This window comes from Oncorhynchus clarkii, unplaced genomic scaffold (genome assembly GCF_045791955.1).
Source record: "Oncorhynchus clarkii lewisi isolate Uvic-CL-2024 unplaced genomic scaffold, UVic_Ocla_1.0 unplaced_contig_6551_pilon_pilon, whole genome shotgun sequence".
Lineage (NCBI taxonomy): Eukaryota > Metazoa > Chordata > Actinopteri > Salmoniformes > Salmonidae > Oncorhynchus > Oncorhynchus clarkii.
Window position 1 is genome coordinate 60473 of NW_027258390.1, and position 19003 is coordinate 79475.

The following is a 19003-nucleotide window of genomic DNA, read 5'->3' on the forward strand; positions in this document are numbered from 1 at the left end:
ATTACTGTACTACCATTACTGTACCTGTACTACCATTACTGTACTACCATTACGTTACTACCATTACTGTATCTATACTACCATTACTGTACCTGTACTACCATTACTGTACTACCATTACTGTACTACCACTACTGTACTACCACTACTGTACTACCACTACTGTACTACCACTACTGTACTACCATTACTGTACTACCATTACTGTATCTATACTACCACTACTGTACTACCATTACTGTACCTGTACTACCATTACTGTACTACCACTACTGTACTACCATTACTGTATCTATACTACCACTACTGTTCTACCATTACTGTACTACCATTACTGTACTACCATTACTGTACCTGTACTACCATTACTGTACTACCACTACTGTACTACCATTACTGTACCTGTACTACCATTACTGTACTACCATTACTGTACCTGTACTACCATTACTGTACTACCACTACTGTACTACCATTACTGTACCTGTACTACCATTACTGTACTACCATTACTGTACTACCATTACTGTACTACCATTACTGATCCACAATTCCACTTCTACATTTCCTTTTCATTTAACTTCTCAAAGTGTTGCCATACAAGACTTCGCTGCTGTCTCTTGCCATTTTCCATCTGTTAACGACGATGACGTAGCGGTGGAGAGTCCACAATAATGGACTCGTTGCGCGCATAGGCCGTGATATTGAGATCACTTCGCCCTGACAAGGTCACACATAATTATCTGCTCATGTCCATGGGTTCGCTTCACGCTGTTCACAGGCTGAAAGTGAGGGCACCAAAGACAGAGGAGAAGTATATAGTATAAATCGTAATAGCAGAGCAATGTTTTTGAAACAGTTGAAATGTATAGGAGGTATCCTTCCTATTGAGTTTTTATCTGAAATTGCAGTTAAAGGCGGGTACTCTGAAATTGACGCCGTAGCTTTAAGGGATTTTCAGAACACTCATTTGTTCCAATGCAAAAAGCAAGCAGGAACTCAACTGCTCAGTGAATTTTTCAGTTAAAATTATATTTTTTAAATGTGTTGATTTGCATGATATTGTTGAAATGAAACAATGGTTTGTTCTAAGGTGGGCCGAAAAGCAATATAACTATTGTTTAGCTAACGTTCGCTGACGTTAGCATTCAGCTAACTGGCCAGTTAACTTAACCTACTAATTTGCCAACTTTAGCTAACGTTAGCTGTGTGAGGATGCAGAGTGCAGACATTTTGTTTAGCTTGCTACCTAGCTCTATATAATATGACTGACACTGTATGATAATATTACCTTTTATTTTCGTATGAGAGCGGTAAATGTTCATTTTCGCAATGCTGAAGTTACTTGATGAAGCAAGCATTGTTCGCTTGATGTTATAACATGTTAGCTAGCAGCTGTTCCACTTGGCTGTGTTATTGTCTTGCTAAATTAATGAGTATACGGAAGAGAAAATAAACCATGTAAATGTCTGCACGTTTGTGAATTGTTGCATTAATTAAGATGATATTAATTAATATGGTACATACATGAAGTTGTTGCTTGCATATAAATTTATAATTTGCTACAGTGACATTTCTGGCACTTTTGAGCTGTGAAGCAAGAACATCACCCAAACCTTCTCTCAGCTCGTGTCATTCCCGTTGCTAATGTGAATTGAGAAGTTTATTTACATATTATGTAAATATACATTTTGTGCTGTTAGCCTCTCATTCAATGCTCGTCAATGGAAATTGACCCAATATGCGGTTTATTTTCTGCTACCTTTAAATTACACAACCTTCCCCAGATCTTCATAGCCTATCACACAACCTTCCCCAGATCTTCATAGCCTATCACACAACCTTCCCCAGATCTTCATAGCCTATCGTCTAGTTAGGAAAATTATATGTTTTGTGATAACTGCACTGTGATTAAAAATTTGTGGGGGAAAAAAATATGGTTTTCAATTTAATTTTTTTTCCTGACATTAAAGGAAAATCCCAACCAAAAATTATCTTTTGGTATTTGTTTCATTGGTGATATTGTCCCAAAATGCTTTGCATGTCAGCAATCAAGTTTACAAGATATATAATTTCCAAATACAGCCGGTATGATGCATTTTCCATCCTATGATGCAAAATGCATCAAACCGGCTGTATTTCTGTAATTATATTTATTTCTAAGACATTTTAAAGGATGATAAGATAAAAAAAAAAAGTCAGTAGCATTGTTTTAAAGGACTTGATCATTGAGTTTTCTACCTCTCCAGATAATTTATTTAATTAACAATTTTGTTTAGTTTGTTCTAATAGTCTTCGGGCCTGTATAAAATCTCAACGTTGGTCAATTATAACTATCCATACCTGTTGTTTGTTGTTGGGTGTGTAGGGCAGCATGGTGGAGACATGAAACATCACCTCATAGTCCTTATAGGTGGTATAGAGGGAGTGGGTCCCTGTGGAGTCAGCTGGAGGAGAGACAGACAGTAGAGTTAGACAGACAGGTTCATAGTCCTTATAGGTGGTGTACAGGGAGTGGGTCCCTGTTGAGTCAGCTGGAGGAGAGACAGACAGACAGTAGAGTTAGACAGTCAGGTTCATAGTCCTTATAGGTGGTGTACAGGGAGTGGGTCCCTGTGGAGTCAGCTGGAGGAGAGACAGACAGTAGAGTTAGACAGTCAGGTTCATAGTCCTTATAGGTGGTGTACAGGGAGTGGGTCCCTGTGGAGTCAGCTGGAGGAGAGACAGACAGACAGTAGAGTTAGACAGTCAGGTTCATAGTCCTTATAGGTGGTGTACAGGGAGTGGGTCCCTGTGGAGTCAGCTGGAGGAGAGACAGACAGTAACTAGAGTTAGACAGACAGGTTCATAGTCCTTATAGGTGGTGTACAGGGAGTGGGTCCCTGTGGAGTCAACTAGAGGAGAGACAGACAGACAGTAGAGTTAGACAGACAGTAGAGTTAGACAGACAGTAGAGTTAGACAGACAGTAGAGTTAGACAGACAGTAGAGTTAGACAGTCAGGTTCATAGTCCTTATAGGTGGTGTACAGGGAGTGGGTCCCTGTGGAGTCAACTGGAGGAGAGACAGACAGACAGTAGAGTTAGACAGACAGGTTCATAGTCCTTATAGGTGGTGTACAGGGAGTGGGTCCCTGTGGAGTCAACTGGAGGAGAGACAGACAGACAGTAGAGTTAGACAGACAGGTTCATAGTCCTTATAGGTGGTGTACAGGGAGTGGGTCCCTGTGGAGTCAGCTGGAGGAGAGACAGACAGGTTCATAGTCCTTATAGGTAGTGTTCAGGGAACGGGTCCCTGTTGAGTCAGCTGGAGGAAAGACAGACAGTAACTAGAGTTAGACAGACAGTAGAGTTAGACAGACAGGTTCCTAGTCCTTATAGGTGGTATAGAGGGAGTGGGTCCCTGTGGAGTCAGCTAGAGGAGAGACAGACAGTAACTAGAGTTAGACAGACAGGTTCCTAGTCCTTATAGGTGGTATAGAGGGAGTGGGTCCCCGTTGAGTCAGCTAGAGGAGAGACAGACAGTAACTAGAGTTAGACAGACAGGTTCCTAGTCCTTATAGGTGGTATAGAGGGAGTGGGTCCCTGTTGAGTCAGCTGGAGGAGAGACAGACAGTAACTAGAGTTAGACAGACAGGTTCCTAGTCCTTATAGGTGGTATAGAGGGGATGGGTCCCTGTTGAGTCAGCCAGAGGAGAGACAGACAGGTTCCTAGTCCTTATAGGTGGTGTACAGGGAGTGGGTCCCTGTGGAGTCAGCTAGAGGAGAGACAGACAGTAACTAGAGTTAGACAGACAGGTTCATAGTCCTTATAGGTGGTATAGAGGGGATGGGTCCAAGAGAAGTCCGCTAAGAGAGAAAACTAAGACGTGTAAGAATGTGTTACTGTTCCAACTGCCATCATCTCTCCTGTATATAACAGCCTCATGTCTAGATTGTCTGTCTGACGCAGACCCTTACACAGAATGTTCTAGAGCTGGGTGACACATTACATTAAAAAATATATGTAGTTTAAACTGCCACTAGGCTTGGGCAGTATATCATATTATACATACCGTATACTTATACTTACCTTATATACCGAGGTATTTGGATATAGCAACGGGATGGTTTTTCAATACCGTCAACATCGTTTAAACTATTATTATTATTTTTTAAAGTATTTTAAATACATTTGAATATTTGTAGATACTTTTTAAGTAAATACCTGCAGTCAACATGATCTTCATTTCACCGGGCACATTATTTTTAGTTATGAAGCTTACAGGTAAGTACAGTGGGGTTGGAAAATAGCGCCTCTTGTGTTCAGTGCCGGTATTACCTAATATTCCGGGATGGCACAAGGTCGGAATGAAGATATGAATCTGAAGATATGAATCATTACTTATTGTAATGAACGATATCAGCAAAATGCCTGCGATAAGTGATCAGTACGGTCGGTGTGGATCATTTGGGGTTTCTCGTCCCAGCTCTAGCATGTTCCCCTCTTTATATAGAGTGAAAGCAGTCAGTTCGTGGGAATGTGTATATAGTGTAGCAACGTACTCTTAGTGTCTAGCTAGGCATGAGAGAGATAGAGGGAGATAACACTGTGTGTGTGTGGTAACATACTCTTAGTGTCCAGCTGGGCTCGGTACTTGGTGTTAAGCTGGGCATGAGAGAGATAGAGGGAGATAACACTGTGTGTGTGTGTGTGTGTGGTAACGTACTCTTAGTGTCCAGCTGGGCTCGGTACTTGGTGTTAAGCTGGGCATGAGAGAGATAGAGGGAGATAACACTGTGTGTGTGTGTGGTAACGTACTCTTAGTGTCCAGCTGGGCATGAGAGAGATAGAGGGAGATAACACTGTGTGTGTGTGTGTGTGGTAACGTACTCTTAGTGTCCAGCTGGGCTCGGTACTTGGTGTTAAGCTGGGCATGAGAGAGATAGAGGGAGATAACACTGTGTGTGTGTGTGTGTGGTAACGTACTCTTAGTGTCCAGCTGGGCTCGGTACTTGGTGTTAAGCTGGGCATGAGAGAGATAGAGGGAGATAACACTGTGTGTGTGTGTGTGTGTGGTAACGTACTCTTAGTGTCCAGCTGGGCTCGGTACTTGGTGTTAAGCTGGGCATGAGAGAGATAGAGGGAGATAACACTGTGTGTGTGTGTGTGTGGTAACGTACTCTTAGTGTCCAGCTGGGCTCGGTACTTGGTGAATCCTTTCAGTCGGACCCTCTCCCCCAGCAGCTGAAGGAACTCCTCCAGAGCAGGACCTGCCGAATCATTGTTGTACATATCCTCTTCACTGCTCTGTCCCGACGCACAGTACATCACCCCCACCTTCAACTGGAAACTCAACTGCAGAGAGAGACGGGACAGAGAGAGAGGGAGAGGGAGAGAGAACAGAGAGACGGAGACAGAGAGACGGAGACAGGGGGAGAGGGAGAGGGAGAGACAGAGACAGAGACAGGGAGAGGGAGAGGGAGACGGAGACGGAGAGGGAGACGGAGAGGGAGAGGGAGAGGGAGACAGAGAGAGAGACGGAGACAGAGAGGGAGAGAGAGAGAGAGAGACAGGGAGAGGGGGAGGGAGGGAGAGAGAGAGGGAGAGAACAGAGTATATGACAGTCCCTCTGTCTGAAAAGTGTTAAATGCTTCCCTTTTCTCCTTCCTCTCCGAAGCCACCACAGATCCACAGATCCACAGATCCACAGATCCAACAACCAGACAGATAAAAGCAAGCTTTCTCCCATCAACACAGAAACCAAGAGAGGAGAGGGTGTCTGTGTGTACTGTAGTACGGTCTCCTTACCCCCTGGTGTCTGTGTGTACTGAGGTGGTGTCTGTGTGTACTGAGGTGATGTCTCCTTACCCCCTGGTGTCTGTGTGTACTGAGGTGATGTCTCCTTACCCCCTGGTGTCTGTGTGTACTGTAGTACGATCTCCTTACCCCCTGATGTCTGTGTGTACTGAGGTGCAGACTCCTTACACCTTGGTGTCTGTGTGTACTGTAGTGTGGTCTCCTTACCCCCTGGTGTCTGTGTGTACTGTAGTGGTGTCTCCTTACACCCTGGTGCCTGTGTGTACTGTAGTGGTGTCTCCTTACCCCCTGATGTCTGTGTGTACTGTAGTGCCTCCCCCTTACCCCCTGGTGTCTGTGTGTACTGTAGTGGTGTCTCCTTACCCCCTGATGTCTGTGTGTACTGAGGTGCAGTCTCCTTACACCCTGGTGTCTGTGTGTACTGTAGTGCCTCCTCCTTACCTCCTGGTGTCTGTGTGTACTGTAGTGCCTCCTCCTTACCCCCTGGTGTCTGTGTGTACCGAGGTGCTGTGTCCTTACCCCCTGGTGTCTGTGTGTACTGAGGTGCTGTCTCCTTACCCCCTGGTGTCTGTGTGTACTGAGGTGCAGTCTCCTTACACCCTGGTGTCTGTGTATACTGTAGTGCCTCCTCTTTACCTCCTGGTGTCTGTGTGTACTGTAGTGCCTCCTCCTTACCCCCTGGTGTCTGTGTGTACTGTAGTGCCTCCTCCTTACCCCCTGGTGTCTGTGTGTACCGAGGTGCTGTGTCCTTACCCCCTGGTGTCTATGTGTACTGAGGTGCTGTGTCCTTACCCTCTGGTGTCTATGTGTACCGAGGTGCTGTCTCCTTACCCCCTGGTGTCTGTGTGTACCGAGGTGCTGTGTCCTTACCCCCTGGTGTCTATGTGTACCGAGGTGCTGTCTCCTTACCCCCTGGTGTCTGTGTGTACTGTAGTGCCTCCTCCTTACCCCCTGTTCGTCCAGCTTCATCAGCTGCTCTGTGACTTTAGGTGTGTTGAGAGCCAGTCTGAGACAGTGGGCGTTCAGCTCTGGTACCAGGTAATCTAGCACCTCTTTGAGGGGTAGACCCCGCGCCAGGCCGTGCTTTGAGGTAGATGGCACCGCATCCTCCAGGATAGACCCACGCAGGGTGGTGAGCTAGAGGGAGGAAGAGCGGAATAGAAAGAGGAGGAAGAGAGAAGAGAACAGAACAGGAAGAGGAGACAGATTCATTATTAGATCAGCCAGGAGATGATTGGGGCCTGTTCAGACCAAAACCAATCTTATCTAATATCGCTCCCTATTGCATTTAAAGTGCACTACTTATGGAAAAAGGTTGACACAGACAGAGCAGCTTTCTTCAAACGTCTTCCTCTCAACGGTTAACGCTTCACGGTCATCTGTGGTCAACAAAAACAACAACGAGCAAATGAGAGAGAGACACCAGCGCGTGTGTGTGTGTGTGTGTGTGTGTGAGAGAGAAAGTGTGTGGCCTTGGCTTCTCCTCACTGTTCACTTACAGTAGAGGCACTTAGGGCTAAAATTAACTTCCTGAGGGGAGAACACTATCTAAGGCCAAAGAAAACTTCAGTGGACGGACAGTGTACATAATAGAATGACAGAGACCTTTATACATTTTTTATTTTACCTTTATTTAACTCGGCAAGTCAGTTAAGAACAAATTCTTATTTTCAATGACGGCCTGGGAACAGTGGGTTAACTGCATGTTCAGGGGCAGAACGACAGATTTGTACCTTGTCAGCTCGGGGATTCGAACTTGCAACCTTTCGGTTACTAGTCCAACGCTCAGTAGACACACAGAGTCAAGTCCCCTGTGTGTGATTGTGTGTCACTGAGAGGTACTGTACAGTGTCATTGGGTGTTGAAAGACAGTGACATTTTGCAGGATATTATTATGTATAATAAAATGTAATGTTGTTGTGTACTGTAGCTTTTAGTGAGACGTTCTGACGTTCTGACGTTCTGACTGAGGCCTGTGGGCTAAATGAACTAACAGGATGAACTTCAGCTGGTTGAGAGAACCCACAACACCACTGGTCTTAACCATTATCCTGTGACGCTGTCTCAACACACACACACACACACACACACACACACACACACACACACACACCTTCCAATAGCAGCGAGCAGGGGGGTGGAGAGAATAGGAAAGGAGAAGAGGGGGTGGGATAAAGGCAGCAGCTATGTGACCACCATTACAGTGTCTGTTTCTATGACTGTCACCTAACTGGGTTCTATAGCTGTAACCACCTATTACCGTTAACCGGTTCTATAGCTGTAACCACCTATTACCGTAATCCGGTTCTATAGCTGTAACCACCTATTACCGTTAACCGGTTCTATAGCTGTAACCACCTATTACTGTAAACCGGTTCTATGGCAGTAACCACCTATTACTGTAAATAGGTTATATAGCTGCAAACTACGTCTTACTGTACACACGGTTCAATAGCTGTAACCACCTATTACTGTAAACCAGTTCTATAGCTGTTAACACCTATTACCGTAATTCGGTCCTATAGCTGTAACCACCTATTACCGTAAACCGGTCCTATAGCTGTAACCACCTATTACCGTAAACCGGTTCCTATAGCTGTAACCACCTATTACCGTAAACCGGTTCCTATAGCTGTAACCACCTATTACCGTAAACCGGTTCCTATAGCTGTAACCACCTATTACCGCAAACCGGTTCTATAGCTGTAACCACCTATTACCGCAAACCGGTTCTATAGCTGTAACCACCTATTACCGCAAACCGGTTCTATAGCTGTAACCAACTATTACCGTAAACCGGTTCCTATAGCTGTAACCACCTATTACAGCAAACCGGTTCTATAGCTGTAACCACCAATTACCGTAATCCGGTTCCTATAGCTGTAACCACCAATTACCGTAATCCGGTTCCTATAGCTGTAACCACTTATTACCGTAATCCGATTCCTATAACTGTAACCACCTATTACCGTAATCCGGTTCTATAGCTGTAACCACCTATTACTGTAAACCGGTTCTATAGCTGTAACCACCTATTACTGTAAACTGGTTATATGGCAGTAAACACCTATTACTGTAAATAGGTTATATAGCTGCAAACTACGTCTTCCTGTACACACGGTTCAATAGCTGTAACCACCTATTACTGTAAACCAATTCTATAACTGTAACCACCTATTACTGTAAACCTGTTCTATACCTGTAACCAACTAGAACTGTAAACCGATTATATAACTGTAATCACCTATTACTGTAAACAGGTTCTATAGCTGTAACCACCTATTACCGTAAACCGGTTCTATAGCTGTAACCACCTATTACCGTAAACCGGGTTCTATAGCTGAAACCACCTATTACTGTAAACCGATTCTATAGCTGTAACCACCTATTACTGTAAACCGGTTCTATAGCTGTAACCACCTATTACTGTAAACAGGTTCTATAGCTGTAATCACCAATTACTGTAAACAGGTTCTATAGCTGTAACCATCCATTACTGTAAACATCTATTACTGTAAGCAGGTTCTATTACTGTAAACAGGTTCTATTACTGTAAATTAGTTACACAACTGTAAGAGCATTGCTGACCCTGACATTCAAAAATTTAAATGACTGGTTATGCTACTGCAGGGTCTGAGGAACTGGAGAGAGTGAGGGAGTTAGAGGGGAGGATGGGGGAGGTAGAGGGGAGGATGAAGGGAGGTAGAGGGGAGGATGAAGGGAGGTAGAGGGGAGGATGGAGGGAGGTAGAGGGGAGGATGGAGGGAGGTAGAGGGGAGGATGGAGGGAGGTAGCGGGGAGGATGGAGGGAGGTAGAGGGGAGGATGAAGGGAGGTAGAGGGGAGGATGAAGGGAGGTAGAGGGGAGGATGGAGGGAGGTAGAGGGGAGGATGGATGGAGGTAGAGGGGAGGATGGAGGGAGGTAGAGGGGAGGATGGAGGGAGGTAGAGGGGAGGATGGAGGGATGTAGAGGGGAGGATGAAGGGAGGTAGAGGGGAGGATGAAGGGAGGTAGAGGGGAGGATGAAGGGAGGTAGAGGGGAGGATGAAGGGAGGTAGAGGGGAGGATGGAGGGAGGTAGAGGGGAGGATGGATGGAGGTAGAGGGGAGGATGGAGGGAGGTAGAGGGGAGGATGGAGGGAGGTAGAGGGGAGGATGGAGGGAGGTAGAGGGGAGGATGGAGGGAGGTAGAGGGGAGGATGGAGGGAGGTAGAGGGGAGGATGGAGGTTGAGGTATGAGGTAGTCACCTGGAATGGAATTCAATTAACAGGTGTACCTTGTTAAAAGTTCATTTGTGGGATTGCATTCCTTCTTAATGTGTTTGAGCCAATCCACGAGTTGTGTTGTGACAAGGTAGGGGTGGAATACAGAAGATAGCCCTATTTGGTAAAAGACCAAGTCCTTATTATGACAAGAACAGCTCAAATAAGCAAAAGAATGTAATGTAAGTCCATCATTACTTGAAGACATTGGGGCGGCAGGGTAGCCTAGCGGTTAGAGCGTTGGACTAGGAAGGTTGCAAGTTCAAATCCCCCGAGCTGACAAGGTACAAATCTGTCGTCCTGCCCCTGAACAGGCAGTTAACCCGCTGTTCCTAGGAAGTCAACTGACTTGCCTAGTTAAATAAAGAAAATGAAGGTCAGTCAATGGAGGAATATTTCAACAACTTTGAAAGTTTCTTCAAAGTGCAGTCGCAAAAACCATAAAGCGCTGTGATGAAACTGTCTCTCATGTTAGCTCTGCTGCAGAGGATAAGTTCATTAGAGTTAACTCAGATCATCTCAGATTGCAGCCCAAATAAATGCAACAGACACATCTCAACATCAACTGTTCAGAGGACACTACATGAGTCAGGCTTTCATGGATGAATTGCTGCAAAGAACCCACCACTAAAGGACACCAATAAGAAGACAGCCAGGGAAACACGAGCAATGGAGACTAGACCGGTGGAAATCTGGTCTGATGAGTCCAAATCTGAGATTTTTGGTTCCAACCGCCGTGTCTTTGTCAGACGCAGAGTAGCTGACCGGATGATCTCTGCATGTGTGGTTCTCCCGTGAAGCATGGTGTGGATTTTCATTTGCTGGTGACACTGTGATTTATTTAGAATTCAAGGCACACCACAGCATTCTGCAGCGATACGCCATCCCATCTGGTTTGCACTTATTGGGACAATCATTTGATATTCAACAGGACAATGACCCAAAACACCTCCAGGCTGTTTAAGGGCTATTTAACCAAGAAGGAGAGTGATGGAGTGCTGCATCAGATGACCTGGCCTCCACTGTAACCCGACCTCAGCCCAATTGAGATGGTTTGGGATGAGTTGGACCGCAGAGTGAAGGAAAAGCAGCCAACAAGTGTTCAGCATATGTGAGAACTCCTTCAAGACTGTTGGAAAGGCATTCCTTATGAAGCTGGTTGAGAGAATGCCAAGAGTGTGAAAAGCTGTCATCAAGGCAAAGGGTTACTCTGAAGAATTTAAAATGTATTTTGATCTGTTTAACACTTTTTTGGTTACTACATGATTCCATATGTAGAATATAATGTAGAATAAAGAAAAACCCTTGAATGAGTAGGTGTGTCCAAACTTTTGACTGGTACTTTATGTGTGATTTTTTTGGGGGGGATTTATGATGGACTATTATCATGCAACCGGGTGAGCGGGGAACAAATACATGTTATTTGTGCGTTAAAATAGCTAATGGAGGACGATTTCACCGTGGTTCATTTTCCTGCCAGCCAGGTAGACTATACTCCTATACTCGTCATAAATATAAGCAATGTGCTTAATATTAGGAAAGTTGAGAAATAAATATAGGAGGCCTAGCCTATAGAAAGCTGATGAGATCCTCCTCTTTTTATTAGCGGCCATCACTCCATTTTCTCACGCAAATGCAAAGCCTATAGAAATGTTGTGAGCTCATGGGCTCTCATAAAGTGTTTAATTAGACTTTTGTTACATTTGCATTGATGTCAGAGTGATTAGAGGGACAGTAGAGTGCTGAGTACCAGGCAGTTAAGCACGTTTGGTCGGCTACTAATGACCATCGGCAGCATCAGAGTTTGGAGAAGCCTAATTACCGTGACTAAACGGTCACGTGGAACTTGACTGCCTTCATGACTCGTGACCGCCGGTGTGTGGCGGTAATACGGTCACCCTAGCAGCCCTACTCCGGCCGACGCATGGCATTCTGCATGGTGATCTTAGGCTGCTCCGGCCATTTCAAGAAGCTCCCGAAAAAGTTATTGTGCTGGGTGTGGCTGAAAGTTATTGCAACGGGCGTGGCTGAATTAGCCGAATCCACTTATTTGAAGGGGTGTCCAAATAGTGTAATTCCATTATGACATTATAGGGAAATGTGTGTAGGCCAGTGACTCAAAATCTACATTTAATCTATGTTAAATTCATGCTATAGCAACAAAATGTGGAAAAAGTCAAGGGGTATGAATACTTTGAAGGCACTGTATGTACATACAGGTAGGGGTCAACGTGACTATGCAACAGGATAGATAATAAAATAGTGGCAGCAGCGTATGTGATGAGTCATGTGAAAAAGTTAGTGCAAAGTGGGTCAATGCAAAAAGTTGGCAGGGAGCTCCGCCCCAGTGATGTCCTGGGCCGTACGCACTCGGCCCCAGTGATGTCCTGGGCCGTACGCACTCGGCCCCAGTGATGTCCTGGGCCGTACGCACTCGGCCCCAGTGATGTCCTGGGCCGTACGCACTCGGCCCCAGTGATGTCCTGGGCCGTACGCACTCGGACCCAGTGATGTTCTGGGCCGTATGCACTACCCTCTGCAGCGCCTTGCGGTCGGCATACAAAGCGGTGATGCAGCCAGTCAGGATGCTCTCGATGGTGCAGCTGTAGAACTTTGAGGATCTGAGGGCCCATGTCAAATCTTTTCAGCCTCCTGAGGGGGAAGAGGGGCTCCCGAGTGGCGCAGTGGTCTAAGACACTGCATCTGGTTCGAATCCAGGCTGTATCGTAAATGTTAAATAAATAAAAATAAGAGGCCTTGTTGTGCGTTCCTCACAACTGTTGGTGTGTTTGGACCATGATAATTCCTTAGTGATGTGCACACCGAGAAACTTGAAGCTCTCGACCAGCTCCACTACAACCCCGTCAATGTGGATGGTGGCGTGGCTCGACCCTCCGTTTCCTGTAGTTCACAATCAACTCCTTTGTCTTGACGTTGAAGGAGAGGTTGTCTCATTGTAGTCCGTGATCAGGCCAACCACCATCGTGTCGGAGTCGTAATAAGCTTTGAGGACACTATGGTGTTGAACGCTGAGCTGTAGTCAATGAATAGCATTCTCACATATAGGTGTTTCTTTTGTCCAGGTAGGAAAGGGCAGTGTGGATCTGTTGGGGCGGTGAATTGGACTGTGTTCATGGTGTCTGGGATGATGGTGTTGATGTAAGCCATGACCAGCCTTTCAAAGAATTCCGTTGCTACAGATTTGAGTGCGATAGCCATTCAGACAGGTTACCTTGGCATTCTTGGGGAAAGGGACTACGGCGGTCTGCTTGAAACACGTAGGTATTACAAACAGTGTCAGGGGGAGGTTGAAAAACGTCAGTGAAGACACTTGCCACATGCTCTGAGTACACGTCCTGGTAATTCATCTGGCCCTTGTGAATGTTGACCTGTTTAAAAGGTCTTGCTCACATCGGCTATGGAAAAGCTGGGATGAAGGGGGTTGTGGGAAATAAAAAGGAGGAGAGGGAAAGGCAGAAGGGGATCCGGGTTAGAAGAGTGGGAGAGAAGGGAAGAAGAGCCATATATATATCCGGGTTAGAAGAGTGGGAGAGAAGGGAAAAAGAGCCATATATATCCGGGTTAGAAGAGTGGGAAAGAAGGGAAGAAGAGCCATATATATCCGGGTTAGAAGAGTGGGAGAGAAGGGAAGAAGACCCATATATATCCGGGTTAGACACTCTTATGCCATATATATATATATAAGGGTTGGGGTCAATTAAAATTGAAAGCCAGTCTATTCAGGAAGCAAAATTAAATTCCAATACAATAATTGAAAAAAAGGGGCATCTCTTTTCAACAACTTTGAGAAGCTATGTCTGCGAAAAGTTTTTCAATTTTTAAATTCAAATCACTTCCTGATTTGACTAACTTCAATTCAAATGAACCCCAACCCTGATAGATATATAGCAATTTACCTCGCTGGTTCTGAAGATGACTCTGTAGTTGTACTGCTGTCCATGCTCCTTGTGTTCTTCTAGCTTCTCTCTCCTCAAACTCACTGCTACTGGACCCAGAGTGTCATCTACACCCAGGTAGTTCCAATGCTCTGGACGAGAGAGCGAGCGAGAGAGAGAGAGGAGGGGACAAGGTGAAAGAGGGAAAAGAGAGAAAGTCAGATTTTTCTCTCCAAGGCATACAGACATTCAAATCTACTCTACCTTAGCAATGCATGAATAGAGATGCTATAATCTCACTTCTCAGGTAGAAGTAGTTCCTGTAGTAACAGTAGGCCCCCAGACCTCTCCTCTTCCTCCCAGATACACAGTTGAAGTCAAAAGTTTACATACATTTAGGTTGGAGTCATTAAAACCTGTTTTTCAACCACTCCACAAATGTCTTGTCAACAAACTATAGTTTTGGCAAGTCGGTTAGGACATCTACTTTGTGCATGACATCAAGTAATTTTTCCAACAATTGTTTACAGACAGATTATTTCACTTATAATTCACTGTATCACAATTCCAGTGGGAAAATTCCAGAAAATGATGTCATGGCTTTGGAAGCTTCTGATAGGCTAATTGACATAATTTGAGTCAATTGGAGGTGTACCTGTGGATGTATTTCAAGGCCTACCTTCAAACTCAGTGCCTCTTTGCTTGACATCATGGGAAAATCACAAGAAATCAGTCAAGACATCAGAGAAAATAATTGTAGACCTCCACAAGTCTGATTCATCCTTAAGAGCAATTTCCAAACGCCTGAAGGCAGGTACCACGTTCATCTGTACAAACAATAGTACGCAAGAATATAAACACCATGGGACCAAGCAGCCGTCATACTGCTCAGGAAGGAGACGCGTTGTGTCTCCTATAGATGAACGTACTTTGGTGTGAAAAGTGCAAATCAATCCCAGAACAACAGCAAAGGACCTTGTGAAGATGCTGGAAGAAACAGGTACAAAAGTATCTATATCCACAGTAAAACGAGTCCTATATCAACATAACATGAAAGGCCACTCAGCAAGGGAGAAGCCACTGCTCCATAATGACCATCGTTATGTTTGGAGGAAAAAGGGGAACATTTGCAAGCCGAAGAACACCATCCCAACCGTGAAGCACAGGAGTGGCAGCATCATGTTGTGGGGGTGCTTTGCTGCAGGAGGGACTGGTGCACGTCACAGATCAGATGGCATCATGAGGCAGGAAAATTCTGTGGATATATTGAAGCAACATCTCAAGATATCAGTCAGGAAGTTAAAGCTTGGTCGTAAATGGGTCTTCCAAATGGACAATGACCCCAAGCATTCTTCCAAATTTGTGGCAAAATGGCTTAAGGACAACAAAGTCAAGGTATTGGAGTGGCCATCACAACACCCTGACCTCGATCCTATAGAAAATGTGTGGGCAGAACTGAAAAACTGTCTGTGAGCAAGGAGGCCGACAAACCTGACTCAGTTACACCAGCTCTGTCAGGAGGAATGGGCCAAAATTCACCCAACTTATTTTGGGATGCTTGTGGAAGGCTACCCGAAATGTTTGACCCAAGTTAAACAATTTAAAGGCAATGCTACCAAATACTAATTGAGTGTATGAAAACTTCTGACCCACTGGGAATGTGATTAAAGAAATAAAAGCTGAAATAAATCATTCTCTCTACTATTATTCTGACATTTCACATTATTAAAATAAAGTGGTGATCCTAACTGACCTAAAACAGGGAATTTTTACTTGGATTAAATGTCAGGAATTATGAAAAACTGAGTTTAAATGTGTTTGGTGAAGGTGCATGTGAACTTCTGACTTCAACTGTAAGTATTTCCTGTAGTAGTAGTAGTAGTAGTAGTAGTAGTAGTAGTAGTAGTAGTAGTAGTAGTAGGGCCCCAGACCTCTCCCCTCCCTCCCTCCCTCCCTCCCAGATATAAGCATTTCCTGTAGTAGTAGTGGTAGTAGTAGTAGTAGTAGTAGTGGTAGTGGTAGTAGTAGTAGTAGGGCCCCAGACCTCTCCTCGTCCTTCCTCCCTCCCTCCCTTCTCAGATATAAGTATTTCCTGTAGTAGTAGTGGTAGTAGTAGTAGTAGTAGTGGCAGTAGTAGTAGCAGGGCCCCAGACCTCTCCTCGTCCTCTCCGATAAGTATTTCCGGTAGTAGTATCTCAGATATAAGTATTTCCGGTAGTGGTAGTAGTAGTAGTAAGCTCCCAGACCTCTTCCTCCCTTTCACCTCTCAGATAGAGGTATTTCCTGTAGTAATAAGACCCCAGACCTCTCCACTTCCTCCCTCTCACCTCTCAGATAGAAGTATTTCCTGTAGTAGTAAGACCCCTGGTCGCAGTGCTCCACAGATCGTTTGGCCCTATCAGCATGCTGTCCCTGTCCGTCTTTAGGGGCCTCCAGCACGGACACCCCGGCGTTGGTGAAGTGGGGGAGAGAGGTCTCCAGGGGTCCCTCCTCTGAGCCACTTCCCCCCCCAGAGCCACTGGAGCTGCCCCCACTGCCTATACTACCCTGCTGAGAAGGGGGAAGGAGTAACGTTAGTATGGATGTATTGAGGGGGAGGAATAACGTTAGTATGGAGGTATTGAGGGGGAGGAGTAACGTTAGTATGGAGGTATTGATGGGGAGGAGTAACGTTAGTATGGAGGTATTGAGGGGGAGGAGTAACGTTAGTATGGAGGTATTGAGGGGGAGGAGTAACATTAGTATGGAGGTATTGATGGGGAGGAGTAACGTTAGTATGGAGGTATTGATGGGGAGGAGTAACGTTAGTATGGAGGTATTGATGGGGAGGAGTAACGTTAGTATGGAGGTATTGAGGTGGAGGAGTAACGTTAGTATGGAGGTATTGAGGGGGAGGAGTAACGTTAGTATGGAGGTATTGATGGGGAGGAGTAACGTTAGTATGGAGGTATTGAGGTGGAGGAGTAACGTTAGTATGGAGGTATTGATGGGGAGGAGTAACGTTAGTATGGAGGTATTGATGGGGAGGAGTAACGTTAGTATGGAGGTATTGATGGGGAGGAGTAACGTTAGTATGGAGGTATTGATGGGGAGGAGTAGCGTTAGTATGGAGGTATTGATGGGGAGGAGTAACGTTAGTATGGAGGTATTGAGGTGGAGGAGTAACGTTAGTATGGAGGTATTGAGGTGGAGGAGTAACGTTAGTATGGAGGTATTGAGGGGGAGGAGTAACGTTAGTATGGAGGTATTGAGGGGGAGGAGTAACGTTAGTATGGAGGTATTGATGGGGAGGAGTAACGTTAGTATGGAGGTATTGAGGGGGGAGGAGTAACGTTAGTATGGAGGTATTGAGGGGGAGGAGTAACGTTAGTATGGAGGTATTGAGGGGCAGGAGTAACGTTAGTATGGAGGTATTGAGGTGGAGGAGTAACGTTAGTATGGAGGTATTGAGGGGGAGGAGTAACGTTAGTATGGAGGTATTGATGGGGAGGAGTAACGTTAGTATGGAGGTATTGAGGTGGAGGAGTAACGTTAGTATGGAGGTATTGATGGGGAGGAGTAACGTTAGTATGGAGGTATTGAGGGGGGAGGAGTAACGTTAGTATGGAGGTATTGAGGGGGAGGATAATAAACTGGCCACAGTGTATAGTGTATATATTGTGTGTGTAGTAGGGTTGTAATGATGTTAGTACGACGACTCCAGGCAGTAAGGAAGGAAAGGAAAGAAATTATGAAGGGGCCTTCATGTCTTGAGGAAAACCATCATAATATCGGACACGACAACCTTATGTTATCACCCAATCACCACCCAGACACCACCCAGACACCACCCAGACACCACCCAGACACCACCCAGTCACCACCCAGTCACCACCCAATCACCACTCAGACACCACTCAGTCACCACCCAATCACCACCCAGACACCACCCAGACACCACCCAATCACCACCCAGACACCACCCAGACACCACTCAGACACCACCCAGTCACCACCCAATCACCACTCAGACACCACTCAGACACCACCCAGTCACCACCCAATCACCACCCAATCACCACCCAGACACCACCCAATCACCACCCAGACACCACCCAGACACCACCCAGTCACCACCCAATCACCACTCAGACACCACTCAGACACCACCCAATCACCACCCAGTCACCACCCAATCACCACCCAGACACCACCCAGTCACCACCCAGACACCACCCAGACACCACCCAGTCACCACCCAGTCACCACCCAGACACCACCCAGACACCACCCAGACACCACTCAGACACCACCCAGACACCACCCAATCACCACTCAGACACCACCCAGTCACCACCCAATCACCACCCAGACACCACCCAGTCACCACCCAATCACCACTCAGTCACCACCCAATCACCACCCAGACACCACCCAATCACCACCCAGTCACCACCCAGACACCACCCAGTCACCACCCAGTCACCACCCAGTCACCACCCAGACACCACCCAGACACCACCCATTCACCACCCAGACACCACTCAGACACCACCCAGACACCACTCAGACACCACCCATACACCACCCAGACACCACCCAGACACCACCCAGACACCACCCAGACACCACCCAGACACCACCCAGACACCACCCAGACACCACTCAGTCACCACCCAGACACCACTCAGACACCACCCAGACACCACTCAGACACCACCCAGACACCACCCAGACACCACCCAGTCACCACCCAGTCACCATCCAGACACCACCCAGACACCACCCAGACACCACCCAGACACCACCCAGACACCACTCTGACACCACTCTGACACCACCCAGACACCACCCAGTCACCACCCAGACACCACCCAGACACCACCGTTTATATTCCATGCGACAGCACAACATATTTGACATAAAGTGTGTTATTTTGAAGGACCATATCGTTTAGCCGGCTATGTGTGCGTTTCTTTGTCAAGAAAAAACTAGTGGTATGACAACACTAGGTGTGTGTGTCTTGTTGTATGTATTTGTGCATTTAGTGTGTGTGTGTGTGTGTGTG

At 46.0% G+C, this 19003-nt stretch overlaps 1 protein-coding gene across 1 annotated transcript in view; it reads right to left on the reverse strand.

Moving 5' to 3' along the window:
* The window catches only part of LOC139396837 (signal-induced proliferation-associated 1-like protein 1), a gene marked incomplete at both ends in the record, with an annotated part of 76576 nt that extends 60073 nt beyond the window's left edge, over window positions 1-16503 (reverse strand). The window contains 5 exons of the mRNA XM_071143754.1: window positions 2344-2447; window positions 5162-5336; window positions 6747-6935; window positions 13978-14108; window positions 16284-16503. Coding sequence (XP_070999855.1) covers window positions 2344-2447; window positions 5162-5336; window positions 6747-6935; window positions 13978-14108; window positions 16284-16503 — 819 coding nt within the window. The remainder of the gene's footprint in view (window positions 1-2343; window positions 2448-5161; window positions 5337-6746; window positions 6936-13977; window positions 14109-16283) is intronic.
* Window positions 16504-19003: the final 2500 nt, after the last annotated feature.